This window comes from Aythya marila, assembly GCF_965140915.1.
Source record: "Aythya marila genome assembly, chromosome: 25".
In the NCBI taxonomy this organism is placed as follows: domain Eukaryota; kingdom Metazoa; phylum Chordata; class Aves; order Anseriformes; family Anatidae; genus Aythya; species Aythya marila.
This window is the reverse complement of record NC_139066.1, coordinates 996,686-1,014,571: the sequence shown is the minus strand read 5'-3', so window position 1 is coordinate 1,014,571 and position 17,886 is coordinate 996,686. Positions and strand designations below refer to the sequence as shown.

The following is a 17,886-nucleotide window of genomic DNA, read 5'->3' as shown; positions in this document are numbered from 1 at the left end:
ATCGCATGGGGAGAGCTGTCTTGCTTTCTTCTGGTCCTTGCATCTCACAGTTTCACTTCATATCCGCTAACTGCTGCACTGATGGGATGAGTGAATAGTTTGTCCTGTGGTTCTGTGCACATCTGTTACATCCCCTCAGTCATCTTTTCCCACAGAAAGGCGTTCTAACTTCTCCATGTTTAGAGGCTCTGTGCTTTTGGCTGCTCTTGAAGTTCTTACCCCCCAAAAAATCATGAAAAGTCATTAAATGACCTGTATTTTGCTATCTTCAGTGTGAAAAACTCTGCCTTGAAGGGACAAGAGAAGGTTGCTGCTGTCCTCTAATGACAGCAACATTTTCCTGGTGATTGCAAGCTTCTGTGCTTCGCTAACACAGGAGCTTTGGCAGTTCTCTTTGTTCTTAGAAAAGATCTCTGCTCTCCCAACGTTTTCCTTCCCTGGTCAGTACCAGAGGAAGGAGAGCGTGACAAGTAAGGAGAAACAGGGTGTGCTTTGTCACTGTGGCAGGACCACTGCAAAGGACACCAGGTGGACGCAGCAAGCACTTACAAGTAGAATGGCAAGGAGGCTTCTGGAAGCTTTCAGGCTGAAAAACCACCACAGCCTGGGGTTCAGGCTGGGCCTCAAAGGAAGGTGGGCACAGCAGCGTGGCATTTGCTGCAGTCATTGCTGAGCAGCATTGCTGAGCTTCAAAAGAAACCCAAACCTGTTGTCAGTGCTCCTCGTTTCATCTGTATGCATGTCTCACATGTGCTACTTGCTTATAACACTGTTCTTCTGATATTTTTTATATTTATTGCTGGACACAGTCTTGTTAGTACAATCTAATTAATCTGAGTGTGACCCTTCTCTCTTTTCTACCTAGTGGGATATTGTTTCTATTAAGCAGAGCAATAGAATGAGCATTGTTCAGCTGACTCATGTGAAAAGAGAAAATAGCATTTAGTAAATTAAGCAGCTCTTCCCACTTGCTGTTTATATGCTCTGTAATGTGATCTATGAGAATGGGGATGCTTTGATTTAAAAACATTTGCCTCAAACCTCCTATGGGATTTGAATTTACTTGCATCGTGAAAATGCAGATCACAAATTGTGGTGTACGCAAGTACCCGGTGGGTGCTGGGTGTGTATATTAGCCATTCCATCATATCTGTGCTCTGCAAGGAGATGACCCCTTTCAAAAGCAATCAGGAATAGTATAATTAAAGCTTGCTTCTGATTTGAGCATTTATTCAAACTGCCATGCCTCAGAGGACCTTGTGGCGGAACTGCATGCAGGGTCTGTGCTGCACTATTGACTTAAATATTTAATAACCTTTCCTGTTTGAGATCCTTTAAAGCTATGCAGAAAGGTTCATGTCTGTGTGAATTTCTAGCTAGGTTTTGTTTTATTCTTTTCAGTTTGGATGCCTGGAGGGCAGCTTGTGCTAGGGCAGCATGAAATATTGATCACGAAACAGTTCAGGCTAGTGCGAAGGAGGCCCAGTGGGAGGAGGTGTGCTGTGTTAGAGCAAGCATGAAATAGTTTTCCAAGGTTTAGTTAGTTGCAACACTGCTCCAAAATATAGCATCAGTGTTTAATTTAGACGAGCTTGGCTTAGTTTCTGAATTCTGGGCATTTATTTGCTTGCTTGTGTGTTTAGATTGCATGCTGTGTGTTTTTTTTCCTATATTTGCAGAGATGGCAGTGCCTAGGTCAAATCTAGATTATCTTTTTTTACATGGAAGAAATATAAGTGAAGCATTCTCAGCATGCTGGACCCACCCTGTCTGGTCTGATAGTTTTCCCTGTGTTCTGCATGGCCTATTTAATTGTTTTCCTTTTTTTTTTTTTTTTTTTAATGGAAAATTCTGAGCCTGGAAGCAGCCTGCAATCTGCAGATGAGCCTATGATACTTGGTTTGATGCATCATTTTTTCTGTTAAGATGATGGTCTTAATCTGTAGTAGCTTTATTTAATCTTGGAAACTTTGGTGTAAATGCACAGAGTTTATAAGCTGCTTTTAAAGGTATGTCTAGATCTCCTTTTTCATTCATTTGAATTTTAATTTATTAAATTTTAATCAAAACCATGTGAATTAAACATACTTCAGAAATTACTTCAGCACTTCCCATAAGATAAGATACAACTCTTGGTTTGGATGAATGCTCAGTTTCTTTTCATGCAAGTCCTACTTTCCAAAGCTACCAAAGGAGCTGCAGCACTGGGAGGAGGGTGATGATGGGATCACCAGGAACCCAGGGCTGTTCAGGAAGATTTCCTGGTCTGGTGTTTTTCATGACCACTGAACACTTCTGCCTCCCTGGTTGTAACTGAAAGGGTGTAAGGGACTGTGGCAAAGGAAAGCAGCAAGGAACTGGGAGGAGCTGTTGACTCTTTGAGGGTGGAAAGGCCTTGCAGAGAGATCTGGACAGATTGGAGTGCTGGGCAATTACCAGCAATGTGAAGTATAACAAGAGTAAGTGCCAGGTCCTACTCCTGGGACGGGGCAGCCCTGGCTATACGTACAGACTGGGCAATGAGATGCTGGAGAGCAGCCCCACAGAGAGGGATCTGGGGGTTATGGTTCGTAGCAAGTTTAATATGAGCCAGCAGTGTGCCCTAGCAGCCTGGAGGGCTAACCATATCCTGGGGTGCATCAAGCACAGCATTGCTAGTTGGTCGAGGGAGGTGATTGTCCCGCTCTACTCTGCGCTGGTGCGGCCTCACCTCGAGTACTGTGTGCAGTTCTGGGCACCATAGTACAAAAAGGACGCGAAACTGTTGGAGAGTGTCCAGAGAAAGGCTACTAAGATGGGGAAGGGCCTAGAGGGGAAGATGTACAAGGAGCGGCTGAGGTCACTTGGCCTGTTCAGCCTGCAGAAGAGGAGGCTGAGGGGAGACCTCATTGCAGTCTACGGCTTCCTCATGAGGGAGAGTGGAGGGGCAGGCACCGATCTATTCTCTTTAGTGACCAGCAATTGGATCCGAGGGAATGGTGTCAAGCTGTGGCAGGGGAGGTTCAGGCTGGATATCAAGAAGAGGTTCTTCACCAAGAGGGTTGTTAAGCACTGGAACAAGCTCCCCGGGAATGTAGTCATGGCACCAAGCTTGTTGGAGTTTAAGAAGCATTTGGACTGTGCTCTTAGTCATATGGTCGGAATTTTTGGGTAGACCTGTGTGGTGCCAGGAGTTGACTCGATGATCCTTGTGGGTCCCTTCCAAACCGGGATATTCTATGATTTATTTCACTGGAAGCAGCCTCAGAAATAAATACCCTTTAAAGTTCAGGAATTCTGATGGAATTTCTTGTGTCGTTCAGACTTTATTTTCCAGCCTCCTAGGCTATAGTTATAATTTCACTATCCCTATTCATTTGTCTTTGCCTGGCCTTTAGGAGGACCAGCATAGATGGCAGAGATAGTGAAAGAGAAGTGAAGGGTGGGGAGTGGTTGGGTGAAGGTGTAGGGAAGGGCGAGTTTAGATATTCTTTTCCTTTCCATTTTGGAGCCAACACTGACTGCTGGTTAGTCCCCTTCCTGTACCCAACTTCTGCCTTGTCTCTTTGGACACCTCTGCTTATAGAGGATAATCTCTTTCCTGCCCAATTGCTCTTGCTTGTTCACTAGGCACTGCGCTAATCGACAACAAAATTGATTTCTTTTGGGTCTGCTATTCAGTTTCTCACTTTGAAAACTGTCATCAGCCTTTTCCGTGAGCCTGGCTTCCTGTGGGTTTGTCCCATACTGCTGACATCCCACCGTGATGACAATCACAGTTTTCTTCTTGTGATCACTGCCAGTACTCTCCCTTCCTCCTCACCATATCATCCACTCCATCCCTCTTGTCCTTCACACATCTCCACCATCCTCTGCCCCCTGAAATACTGCCAGATCCTTCTCGTGTCCTCTACCAGTTTGGCTTGATATGCAATCTCATGTGGTTGTGCCTGGCTAGGAGCTTTGCGTGTACTGGTTGGGATTTGGAGATTGGACAAAGCAGATGGCTCTTGAGCTTGTTCTGAAGCATTTCCAACAATGTCACTCTAATTTGAGGCTCCCTCTACCCTGCTGTTGATTTTTCCTGAAAGATGTATGGACTTGACTCTTTTGGTCTCCTGTTCCTCTGTCAGATTTGGCTGAAGCTGGCTAGAGAGTCAGAAGACAGCAGGGCAATCCCAGGTCAGCCAGGGACAGGGTGATCTTTAGTCTCCTTTTTAGGAAGCCAGGTTAACAAGAAGTTAAAGACAAAGAAAGGTGGCAAAGTATCATTTTATTCTTGCCTGTAGGAGGGATGATACTGCACACTGTGATTCTCAGACTTGGTTACCCTATCCTTGGTTACCCTACCCTATCCTTGCAAGATTTGCTAAACACAAGTGCTGAAAACACCTGCTTGCTGGTTGCTGGTGTGCAGCTCAAGCTGAGAGCTGTGCACTGGTTGGAAATTTCAGAAAGGTTACGCGTGTCCTTTTTTGAATCCTTTCTGTAGCACATATGAATATGACTTGGACAATATCTTGGGTACAGAAGGCTGGAAAGAAAGAAGCTGAATCCTGGATGCACAGATCTTTCTGTTGTGTTGTTGGCACCTTGATCCACATATTTGGCCATCACTTTACCATTGTCCTCCAGCATGTAACAGAAATACAGCGTTCACAACATGAGAATCTGTGCATAATATCTATCAAATGGCATGATAAACGTAGCCCTGGAAAATTGATTGATTTATTTATTTTTAAAATTTACAGTGCTTAATGCTTTCGAGTAATGAACTGGAGGGAAGAGAGAAAAGAATTGAGATGGTACAGTGTGTTGTTATTCCAGCCTCAGGAGAGTATGTGCTAGTAGGAAGCACTCCAGCACTCTGGTTGGATTTGCACATGGTTTGACCCATTGCTCACAATGACACAATGCTGAGCACACAAAGTGGCTGCTGAACAAGGACTTTGCTTCTATGGCCTGCTTGCAGGTTTGAAGGGTCTGTGTTTCTGGAAGAGACCACTTAGGCCATCAGGCACTCTGCTTGTGTTGGCAGTTCAGCATTACTGATGGGCTGCCTTAAGCAGAAATGAGCCCGGTGGTTAAAAGAAAAATGCCAAGCCAGAAAAGCAATTTTATTTATATATATAATGTATTCTGTATCCCATTTCCTGGAAGAAGTTTGTTCCTTTCTTTGGCTTTCTCTGTATTTTTGGGAGGTGCTGCCATTGTGGCTATTAGGAAGGTCCTTACTAGGAGTGAGGTTTTCCAGTTATGACAACTTGATTTGAGGACATGCTTTTCATTAATAGTTTACTGTTTGCGTGTAGCCAAGGGGCATGCCTCGGCTGGATAATTGGATTTGGAAGGCTAGTGTTTGTAGCAATTGTGACACTTCTTGCTGTGAAGCCAATTTCTGGAGCGATGCAGCTGATACAACATCGGGGCAATCTGTTACAGTGCCTTTGTTCCACGGATGTCTGGCTGGTGTGAAAAATAACCACAGCAAGAGAGTCTTTCCTCAAGAGCATGCCTACCTCAGCACAAGGAAGCAAAATTAAGACATTGTTCTGTATCTAAAACCAAATCAAAATGTTTTGGAGAAAAAAATGACAGAAGTAGAACTCTGCAAACTCTTCAACAGCTTATGCAAATTTACATTTTATGTTCTTTTCTTGTGATCCTTTATGAAGTTCAGAAGGCTGATTAGCTGTGACCCAGAACCCATTGTTTCTCATTTCTACTCTTATGAACTTAAAAATTAAGAAGTTGTTGGTTGTTGTTTTTTCCAGTTTATCTTCTCTGCTGCCTGTATATACTTTGAAGGAACATTTTGTGACACTTTAGTCTATACTTAAATGCCTCTAACAATTTAAAAAAAAAAAAAGGAAATGTTATTTTAATGCTCCTTAGTTGTTCAGTTATTTTATCCTAGTTGCTGATTCTGTCAAATTCATGCCATTTCTGAATCTGATACGTGCTCAGCCATGGAAATCCTAGTCTTAAATCAGCCTTTGATGCTTTGGGTAAAATGCAGGCCCTGTGCAAGTCAGTTTGAACTTGTGGCTCCAGGAAGCCCTGAGCTTCTCAGGATCTCTGATGCTTTTTAAATAGTAATATTCTTTTTTTGTGATATTCAAGCTGTGTAGAACAAAAACTACAATTTTAATTGTACACTAAAAGGGACTATTAAGAACAACATATTTTATGCAGAGGATGCTGCTTTCCCTCACTCTGTCTAATGATTTCAAAGCATAAATAAGGAAAATATTAGGTACTGTTTTGCCACTTTCCTATATGCACACAGTGTTGAGATTTTCAGTACCAGTCCACACTGTTCATTGTTGAACTTGCTCTTTGTCTTACTGCCAGATTTATTTGGCTGGTCAATAAAACATTGTGCTGTTTTTCCTTGTTTTTTTTTTTAATTATTATTTATTTATTTATTTATTTATTTATTTATTTTGCTGTTGTGACAGGGACTGATTTTTGTGCTTCCTGCTCTTACCTCTCCTTTTGCTCTCCTGTGTCACGCATCGCCTTCCCAGCTCTTCACCTTGAGCACTGAAATGATGCCCACGTCTTCCTTAGGCTCCTAGCACTGGCTGGTGTCTGGGGTCTGATAAGGAGTGTGGTGCCTTGGGTCACCTTATATGTGTTGACTTGTTCTGTTCATTGCATGCTTCGTTTTCTTCAGTCCAGTTCTTTCCAGTGTTGAAGGTTACACACTTGCAGTTGGTTTGACGCACTAAAATGCAAGGGGTGGAATGTCTCAGCGTTACCATCGGATGTTTGGGCACTGTTATGTAGGGTCTTGACTCAGTTTTCATGTGCTGGAAACAAATATGCTTCAGAGAGCATCAAATGCACCAGTGAGGGAGTGGGTGCTAAATCGACTTTCCAGGCTGTGCCAGAGCCATGAGGATCTGTCGTACCTGTTGCGAAGACAGATCCTATGCAAGGGCAGTGAGGCCAGAGCAGAATGAGGAGGGGCTACTCTGGAAGAAGTTGGAATAAGAGTCCTCTGCTTTTAAGGGTTTGGACCCCAAAGTTTCTACTTCCTCTTTGAATTGTGAACATACAGAGAAGAGCCCCCCTCATGTCTGCTTTACCTCTTGCTACATTTGTTTTTTCTCAGCCAAATTTCAGGATTATCAGTAAAGCTGTCAAGAGAACCTTTGACATCAGCTTCATAAAGAGAATATCATGTTGCAAATTGCCTCAGGTAATTAATTATTTCTTCTTTAAATAGAAGGCTTGATATACATCAATGGTGCTATGGGATGTTTCTCAAGAGAGAAATAAATGCTCCAGCAGGGCCCATAGTGAGTAGTGAAGCACTCTTCGTATGCAGGAGGCTCATTATCCTTCCAGTTTAATTCTACAAGGAGACAAAAATACAACCTTCATCGTGGTGGATTATATTAGAAGCAACGTACAGCTGTTCACGAATTCCTCAGGGATGTGCACGTGAGCTTGGCAGCACTTGAGTGAATACACATTTCTCTGGTTACAGGGTAAAACCAACACAGCCCGCCCAGCCTGGCAGAGCAAGTGGAGTCTTTGAGCCAAGCGGGCTAGGAGTCGGTAACAAGATACAGTCATGGTACCCACCTCGCAGTGTGCCTCTACCTGGCAGGTCCAAAGGAGAAGTCCAGACCATGGCACGTTTTCTGCTTGCAGTGCTCTCCAGGCCAGGGCAATGCGTGTAGTAGTGCTGGCAGACTTGGGCTCCACGTTTGGGAGCAAACATGGCAGCGACTTTGGAAGTGAGCTTTGGAGGATGTTACTTATGTTGGAGAATTGCTTGCTTTTCAGTACACAGCTGGTCTCCCAAACTATTTTCAAAACAATCTTTCCCATTCTAGCATTTAATCAGAGTTAGAATTGTTTCTAAGTAGGCAGGTAAGCACAGTGTCCGTTTTGTGATGTTTTTCTAATTGGGTCCTATTGGCATAGAAGAGTCCCTTTCAAATTTGTGATTTTATGTATCTATGGATTTTAGCAGTATAGAAGAGTAAAGAGAGAAATGTATCCTTTTTATTGCTAAAACTGTCTTCTCCACTGACTCTTAGGTTTGGAGGGGCACTTTGGCTCGTCTTCGCTATAAGAGGACGAAGGCTGCCCTGACGATACTCAAGTATTACCGCCGCTACAAAGTGAAGGCCTACATCCATGAAGTTGCCCAACGCTTTCGCAATGTGAGGTCAATGAAGGATTATGGCAAGCATGTGCAATGGCCCACTCCACCAAAAGTGCTGCACCGATTTGAAGAGGCACTCCAGATGATTTACCATAGGTACTAATAAAACTTTCTGTGTTTTTAGTCTAACCCAAAGGACTGAACAATTACTACTTGTTCCATAAAAGCTGGAAAAATGAGTAGAGAACATGAACTGGGAATCAAAGATGAAGGTATTAGTGGCTTCTGGTACTCTTGACCATGCAAATAATTATTCTGTTTCAGAGATTTACTCAGGATGGACATTGTGTTTCCTTCCTCAGCTCCTCTCTTGGCCTTTCTGATCAGTTTTGAAAGAAAAGAGCAGCTGGTGTTAGGCTGGGGGAAAGAGAAAAGGAATCTTCTGGACTCCATCAAAACTTCTATAAGTCATTTTTTCTGCAATAGATTAAGTAGTGTTTCACTGTTCACTGTATGCAGAAAAGGTGTTTTATACATTTATTAGAAGTGTCTGATACCTAAAACCTTTTTCCTCTGGCAAGTCTGGTATTGTAGACAAGAGGGGTATAAAGCAGTTACAATTCCAGTTTGAAAAACGGTAACTTCTGAAAGTCAGTGAACAAGAGAAATGTTGGCTGAATGGGACATCTAGAGATCTCTAGATGAGCCAACTGCTTGATGCAGTGTTACCACCAGCACCAGATCAGGTCAGCTTTTTTTTTTTTTTTTTTTTTCTCGGATGTCTCTTGAAAACCATCCACAACCTATCTGGGTAGGCATCCTGCTTTCTGAATAAGCTCAGTTATTATAACCACAAAATTTTAGTTATTAAAATTTTTCACAGCCATAGTCTTAGGGATCTGGTGTTGCTAAAGGCTGGAATATGGTGTAGAGTAATTGCTGGTCTGTCCTGTACTGTCCTGTTTCATATTACAGTTGGTTAGGTTTCAATCGTAGGGCCAAATTCAGTTATTAAAGGAGAATGATGTTGTAAACAAGCCAAAAAAAAAAATGGCTTGCAAAAACTTTATTGCACACAGATGTGCTGGTAGTTTACTTCTAGGCACTAGAGGGAGGGAGGGGAAAGTGTACCAGCAAAAGTTGTCAGGAATCAAAGGTGCTATGTCACCTAAAGCTGGAAACCTAAGTATTGTATGAAGGGATGCAATGGAAGGACTTCTTTTTTTTCCTTGCCATTTGTAGTCTAGGCTTGCCCGTGTTTGCTGACCTGACAAAATTAGTGCTCATAGTGCATGGTACAGACTGTGGACCTGACTCAGGCTTTCTGTGGCAGGTGGAGAGGAGGTGAACTCATCCGGAGCATCCCACCAAAAGACCTACCTCAACTGAGGGCAAAGGTTGCTGCCATGGAAGTGCTGAAGGGTCACAGAGCTGATCTTGGCCTACAAAGAGCATGGGAGGGGAATTACATTGCACTGGTGAGTACAAGTGAAGTAATCGATGCAAATAGAAGGGGACTGCTGCAATGGCTATGGCTCAGAACACTAAAAGGGTAGAAATTTGATATTAAATTTTAAAAAGTGGGTATTGGTTTCTTGGGAGGGAGAGTACTTTCACGTTTTCTCTGTGGGTTTCATATGGTCTTTGATTTCTACTGTACTGCAAGTTAAATTTTACAAAGCCTAGTTTGAGTGAGTGTCCCAAACAACATTAAATGATACTGAGTAGTGCCATTAGCTGACACTTCAAATTCCCAAGCCTAGGAAAGACAGAAAGCAGAAATTCTAGATAAAATGGGATGCTAAGAAATAGCATTAAATGAAAAGGAACGAAAAAATTCTCTCTAGGCAAGTTGCAATACTTCTTTTACTCCATCCTTCCTTCAAGTATTTTGTTTTGTTAAGGTTTTCTCAGAAAGCACATAAAACTCCAGATGCTCCCCTGCTCTTTAGTGAGGCAGGGACTGGCTGAAGCCTTTAGACTCGGTGGTGCAGCTGTGGTTCTGCCAGGCCTGGCATGACGTAATGCAATTACTTTCTTTAGTAAGCAAGAAGAATTGTGTGCCTGTTTGCTCTTTCAGAGACCAGATAACCCTCAGACCACTGGCTCCTTCATCCCTGTTGCCACTGAGCTGAAACGGAAAGACAAGTACATGAACGTCCTCTTCTCGTGTCACGTCCGCAAGGTAACCGGCATGTGCGTGGTCTGCAGACACATGATCTGGGTGGGGAAAATTCTTGCAGCTAAAATTTTGTGAAGCAAAGGGTGAGGAGAGGTAATGCTGGAGATATTTCAACAGGTGGCAGTTGAAAGCAGTCCTATTTTAAGGAATAGTATAAGTGATTTTTGATGGATACGTAATTCTGAACCTATTGCACCAAAGGATGATTTTTCTGAGGGGCTTCTCTGACCTCTTCATTTCAGAGGAATTAATAAATTCTGTGTAACTGGCTTGGGTCTGACTTTTTCCATAGCAGAAAGTTAGTTCTTTTTTGTTTCCTTAAATTGATTGAAAGGTTTTAAAAACTAATTAGAATAATGTACTTGCATAATTTTTTTTATGGATAGTTTAGAGTGATCTATATTATTCTGTTTTTAAATGTCTGTCAGGATAAGATACTTTGACTTTTACAAAGACAAAGACATTCAATGGCAGGGCTACTGATATTCAAGTGTTTTTCAGGAGCTTTATATTTGTATACGCTTTTTATTTCCAAAAATGTGCTTTTGTAGTCGGTCTTCACTTGCCAGAAGTAGAGCATGTGTGTGATCGTTATCATTCTGCAGATATTATGTTTAACAGTAAAACAAAATTAATTTTGCAGTGAGAAATCTCACTTTATAACAAAACTTCTTTGCAAGTGGTAGTGATTTATATTATTTATACAACAGTAAGTGATTTCTGTATATAAAAATAGAAATCTCTTATTGCTAAAACTATTTCAGTGGAGTAGTCCATTGCTTTTAACATGTTCACTTTAAGAGTGTGGTTTGCTGATTAAATGAGTGGTTTGAGTGATATTGGTTTATGCTGTTAGGATTAAAGGAGGATTGGGTGAGTCTGAATCTGAACCTCATCTTTACAATCTTGGCAGCAGTTTGAAAAGTTTGGCTTTTTTCACCTTAGGCTGAAAACAAAGGAATTCTTATTGTAATTCATTTAATAAACTAGAACAAAAATATTGCTGTTTCTAGCTAAACTGGAATAATTGTAAAAATATAATATTAAGTTCTTAACAAAGTGACTGTAGGAGTTGTCATTTTGAATAAGAATGGAGAGACGGTGAGGGGAATTATTTGGTGTGTGTATAATATTAAACTCCCACAGTGGGTATACATATATTGCTCACTGTTATGCAACTTCTAATCTTTTAAATCCTTCTGTTTCTCTCACTTGCTCCTTATTCAGCTTTAAAGGACAATATCCTGCACGGGAATAGGTAAAAGCAAATTTTTGAAACACAAATCCATACCTTATTCTGTTCAGTAATTGCAAGCACAGAACTCTTACCTTTAGGCAAGCATCTGAGCAGTTCCTTTCTGCTTATGGTGCATGAAGAAATCTTTGAGAATGCAAACAGACCTTGTTTCTATACTTCCTTTTACTGTGTTTACCTTGTTAGAAAAATGCATTTTCTGCCTGGGTTTGTTGCATTGGTGTCCTACCGCTTTATTGATAATAAAAGCAGGCTGGAGACAGAGAAGATGTTGCCTATCATAAAGTAGGTTTCTACCTGAAATTTCAGTGCTTGCAGAGGTGAAGAAAGCTTTAGCTTATCATGGGTGCTTTAAAAAAAAGGTAGCTCAGTTGAAATAGGGAAATGCCACAGAGACTGCGAGGTTATAGACTTGCAGTCTTGAGGTTTTTAAATTATCTTGCAACTTTTTTGATTCGTTTAAAGGTTAAATCGTTGGTCACTCTCATATATCAGAGAGGTCAGGCTTCATCCTTCCTTTGCCTGGTTAGTTCGGGACATCTTTGCCTGGCTTTTGAAGTCATCAGCAGTGGAAGCACACACAAACATGGCAGGAGGCTACATATGGCTCAGGTAGGACAGGTGCCAGCAGAGGATGGCAGCTGGCTGGCACATGGGAATGGCTGCTCCTCCAAACCCAGCTGTGCCTGAGTCTTCAAAGTCATTAATGCTTTTCTGGTCTTCATCCTTAAAGATCTGTCTTAGAAAAAATAGCTAAATGTAGTGATACAATGGCCTTGAAGAAACTGGTAGGAGGCACCTCTTCTCAAACAAATGGATAAAATCACTCCAGCATTACTGTTGAAGACAAGCCCGCATCTAGGATCTTTAATGATGTATGTAAGCCTGGCAATTTCAGTACATCTCTGTGTTTAAACTCAAAAGCAAATGACCCCTTTCAAATCCATGCTTGGATGTAACAACTTTTTGAGTGAACTGCTTGTCTTCCCTCATATGAACAAGAAATGTCCAAGTAAACCTGAAGTGAACAAAGGAGAGAAACAAACAATCGTGAACTTTGAAAGCTAACAAGACAAAGATTTGACATTTCAAGATTTATCATTTTACTTTCCAACCAATGCACTTCTTTACAGAGTCTGAACCTCAGATTTGCAGACTAAGCAAGAGTGAAAATTGCTGTAAAGCCTGTAAGCAACTTCATTCTTTGACTAGACGAACATAGTCTTTTCCCTGAAAACAGTGCTAGCCTGTCTTTCACTGTGTCACATAAAAAAATTTACATTTTGAGCTGTATTTTTAAAACTAAGGTGCTTTTTGTCAAAAATACAAAAAAGCTTCTTTTAAAAAATAGAAAAAAAAAACTACAATACAAAATACTTAAAAAAAAAAAAAAAAAATACAAAAGCTTCTTTACCCAAAAAGTACTGTAGTCAGTGCTATTGGGCAGGGATAATTTCTTTTTTTAAAAAAAATAATAAAATAATTAAATAATTTAAAAAAAAAAAAAACACATTAAATTCCTTCTTGTTAGCTTTATCCTCTTTTAAATTGCCCATGTAATACCACATTACTTGCACAAGTATGGCATTTAATGTTAGCACGTACAAGCTGTATTGATGGTCTGAACATTTGAAAGGGAGGTATTTTCACTGCAGTGAAGTTTGTCAAATTTCTTATGCTAAACCTGGTTTGTTGTGGATTTGCAAATTGACTGTTATTGTTTGTTTCTCAGCTGAAACTTGGCTCTCACAAGCTTTAGCAAGGGACTGAAAAATGCGTTAAAAAAAGGAAAATGTGATCACTTATTAGGTGATTTCATTGCTTTGCTTAAATAATGCTCTTCAACAAAGCATCAGTCCACAGAACAGGATTACTCAAGTTCATTGGTTGTGTATTATCATGATTCAGTTTACTTGGGGATTTTTGAGCAAAATGTGCTGTTTCTGCTGGTCCTTGTGTCAGGCAGAAAGGTGTTACTGTAACGAGAGCACTGAGTCAAGATAAATGTTTTATTTTTGGACCCACATTAGACTTCCTTTACGCCTTTGAATAAGGTGCCATACCTTCCTTCCACCATGCGTAAAGCAGTTCTTGTCTTTCAACAGCAATATTAGGTGTCTGATCCTTAATTTTTTCAGATAATTGCAGTCTGATGCACTTCTTTCTTTGAAAATAAATGACATAAAGAGGATAAGTAATGGGCAAATTGAACAGACACAAGTCTGGAGTCCATGTATGTAAAAAAGTTTACATATAGAACATATCTGCTGTGGATTGTAAGATATTTGCTAACCGTTAACTTCTTTGAAACAGATTTATTTTTTTTTTTGATTGACATTGCTGTAGTGAAGTCAAGAAAGTAATAGCAACTTGTAGCAGCCAGGGAGCTGCTCTTGAAGTATTGATAACTGCTGTTAAAGTTTTCTTTATCTTGAGTGTATGGGGTCTTAATTTCAACAGCTTGAGATGAATAATAGCAAGCGAATCTGTTTGGACCGAAGGTTTTGTAGTTCTTTTTATAGAATGCCTGTGAAGAGACTTTGATGTCTCGCTGATGGGATGTGCATGTCTTTGCTTTCTCGCAGTAGGTATAGGTAGAAGCATGTAATTTCGGCCTTTGGAAAAATACATCTTTACGGAGCATTATGATGCTCTTTATTTTTCAGAGGAAATTTTCAAGATTTTTGCTTTGGGAAACCAAATGCATATTTCATGCACACCACCAGATTTTGTTTTATCACCTAGGAAACAACAATTTCTCCTTTTTTAGAATAAGGCTTTTTTTCCCGTTTTTCTCCCTTTTCATTTGTGGCACTGTGCTCCCTCGAGAGGACCATCTCCAAAGCCTGGTGCCTCTCACCCTGCAGTGGCAGAGACCTGGAAAGTTCATTTGAAGGTTTTTCTGCTATTGGCTGAGGGTTGGACCTTCATTTTTCCCTATAAGCTAGGCAGGAAGCTAAATTAGGACTGATTCACATTGGGATCAACAAAGATATAAATAAAAAAAGCCCAGAGGGTGCAGAGAACACAATGCGAGGAACGGCTGTTCTCTGAGAGGGTATAATCAGTATCTGAGAACATAAGGCCTGTCTCTACTCCTACAAAATCAAAAGAATAGCGGCATTTGCAATTGTGCTGGCATTTCTCTGAATCTCTTCTGTGCATGCTTCCCAATGTGACAGGTTACTTCTAAAAACACAACATGTGTTATTTACATAAATATGCCATAGATGCATGAGGCACCTGAAGCAAAGCAATTGCTTGGAAAGAGCTGAAAAGGACATGAGTTACTCAGCAGCAAGAATTTGCTTCTCATGTGAGATAAGCTGCTGTTCCCCTTTGGTGTGGCTCTTTAACTGTTCAGCTGAATTTATAGTTCAGTGTGAACGCTACAACAGTGGGTAGACCCAAGGAAGAGTCTGAAACACTCTGGTAAAACTGCTGTAGTGTTATATTGCAGAATCAGAACGTGCTTTGAGGGCAAAGACATTTCTTCGCAGAAAGAGTGGTCAGGGATTGGGACGGATTGCCCAGGGAACTGGTTGAGTCACTGTCCCTGGGGGTGTTCAAGGAAAGGTTGGACGTGGTGCTTGGGGACATGGGTTAGTGGGTGACATTGGTGGTCGGGGGTGGCTGGACCAAATGATATTGGAGGTGTTTTCCATTGAAAACATAGAACTTTCATGATTTTACGATTTTAGGGAAGCCTTTGCTTCCCAAGCCATGGAGAGTGGTGTCCAGTGAGCTGCAAATCCCAAGCACAGCTGGCAGAAGCTGCATTGCTCTGCTCAAAGAACCCCACAAGTAGCACCACACACTCCTAACCTTCTTTCTCCATGCCATTTAGTGTTTCATTTTATTTTTTTTTCTCCCATCCATTGCTTCCTAACGTAATTCCAGTTTTTCAGCATCTCTGCTTGTAAGATTTTCCAGGCTCTTACCAATTTTTCTTTACCTTCTCTGAACCATTATGTTCTCCTTTGTCTTCTCCACACCAGTGTGTTACCAGTATCCCAAGTAAGAACCTGGCAACCAGGACATTATTCCCCATGCTTGTCTTTACTGCATATGAACTCCTTCCTTTTTTTCAGCTGCCTCACATGTTTGTGCCAAGTTCTATCCAAAGCTGTCTAAAATCATCTTCAGTTACTTTTTCTGAGTTGGTGTGGTTAATTTAAAGCTGTCATGTAGCTCTTTGATTTGCATTTTTTGCTTTTATCTACTCTGAACTTTGCCACTCTGCTGCCTGTTGGTGGAGCATATTTAAGGTCTCCAGTCTCCTGATTTCACCTAGGAAAATCGTATTTATGTTCATGTGCCTCATCATGTCTCACCCTTGTTTACACTTCTCAGTTGATTAATAAATATCTCTGTGACTGTGATACACTGATAACTCTGGTTTTGCCTTGATGAAAAATATTTTCTACTTTCTGCCCTACTTTCTCACTTCCTTCTGTAAAGACTTTGCTTGGTGACTGTTTAGTACCTAGCCTCTTGGGAGTGGGCCTGTGAAAGTCTAGATTGCATCAAATATTCTCCTTTTGTGTAGTATTTGCTTGACGAATTAATTGTAATGTTAGTGAAACATGTTTCTTCTCTAAAAACCCTGCTTGCTAGAGCCTAAAATCACCAGCAGCCTAGAATAATATTTGAGATGAGCTGCAGGAGGATGGGAGGGATTTAAATGGTCTGTGTATAAAAAGGAGATGTGACTAAAGCCATGATCCCAGGGTATAAAACACTGCTCTGGAGAGAATATAATTTTCTTTTTTGTGGGAATGTGATCTTCCTACTTCTGTTTCTGTAAAAAAAAAAATCACATCAGCTGTATGAGATATGTAACAGTAGTTGACTAGTGTCAGTCTTCCTGTATTTTCCACAGATCTGATGTTATTGTGAAGGTATGTCAGTTAGTATCTTGTAGCCTTTGAATGAGTGCATTCTTAATAAACAGTTGCACATCTTTACAATAATTTTCCAGAGGTACTTATGGCTTATGTGGCATTTGACAGCATTTTTGGTGATTTAATTTATCAGGGATGCTGTTGCTGGAGACCTGATTGATAGCCTACAATATACATGAAGTCAGAATATCTAGAATTAAGAGAAATGATATAATTACATTTCTTGGTGCTTGGCTGTGTCTATTACTTTACATCATTAGCTGATGCTTAATCAATCTTTTTTTTTTTCTTTTTTTTTTTCTTTTTTTTAAACTCTTATGTAGAAACAGGTTGTGTGAATTCGAACAAAATACTGGGACATGGGGCTGTGTACTTGACTGTTTTCAACTGCACTTGGTTCTTCCAGAACATCTGTGAGCTCATGCATTTCAGTCTTCCCATAGTTGTTTTTTACTTTATAAAAAATGTTAAAAATAATTGGTTTAAAAAAAAAAAAAACGTTTTAGGATTGATCCACGTGAACTAAAACATAAGAATACTATAAGAAAGAGCTTCTTTTCCCTGTGCACTGTCAGTAGAGCTGCTAGTGTTGGCTTTTATTGCCCCTTTCTTCCGAGTGTCTGGTTATGCAAGCAGTCTCCCAGGTGGATAGTGTTTTGAGTACAAACTGAAGTGAGCCATCTTCTTGACTACGCCTAAGATTATTGCATGAGGGTTGGGACACATATGTATAAATAATCTCTGCTGCTGTTGACTGACGATGAGATTACAGGTGGTAATACAGCAGTTTGCCTCAGCAGGCAATTGATGGTTCTTCACTGAATTATAGCTGTATCTATAATTGGTCTTAAATTTACAGCTGTAGAGCCAGCCCAGTGGCGATATTAAGATATTAATGCTTCCCAATGGCAACACTAAGATGCATTTGCTGAACTACTTGAAACTGTCAGAATACTTCAGATACTGTGAAATCTGTGCTCTTGGTAGCGTACAGGCTGATGAGATCAGAGAATGATCGAGGTGGGAAGGGACCTCTGGAGTCTGTGGTCCAACCTCCTGCTCAGAGCAGGTCTTCAAGTAGATGAGGTTGCTTAGGCTCTTCATCAGCAGAGCTTTGTAAATCCCCAAGGATGAAGATGGCACAGCCTCTGTGAGCCCTGCACCAGAGCTGCCACTCTTCCAGTGAGATTTTTTCCCATATGTCCCATAGGACTTTCTGCTGCTGCACCTTCTGCCCGTTGCCTATTGTCCTTTAGCCATACTTCTCTGAGAAGTCTAGCTCCATCTCCTCCATACCCTACCTTTGTCAGAGAGTACAGCTATGTAAAGATGAAAATTAAGTTTGTCTCTTTCTGGAGGCCAGCACTGAAGTTGTTTGAAGTACAGTCTGATTTTCCTTGTTTGTCTTGTAGGAGTGAATTAGGAGACCAGAGTCCAGTTC

The 17,886-nt window shown here is 40.9% G+C and overlaps 1 protein-coding gene across 2 annotated transcripts in view; it reads left to right on the top strand.

Moving 5' to 3' along the window:
- Positions 1 to 17,886, top strand: part of MYO1D (myosin ID) — a 161,710-nt gene that overhangs the window by 79,140 nt on the left and 64,684 nt on the right. For both annotated transcript variants that reach the window (XM_082779267.1, XM_082779268.1), the window contains exons 17-19: positions 8,037 to 8,260; positions 9,438 to 9,582; positions 10,185 to 10,289. In XM_082779267.1, coding sequence (XP_082635393.1) covers positions 8,037 to 8,260; positions 9,438 to 9,582; positions 10,185 to 10,289 — 474 coding nt within the window. The remainder of the gene's footprint in view (positions 1 to 8,036; positions 8,261 to 9,437; positions 9,583 to 10,184; positions 10,290 to 17,886) is intronic.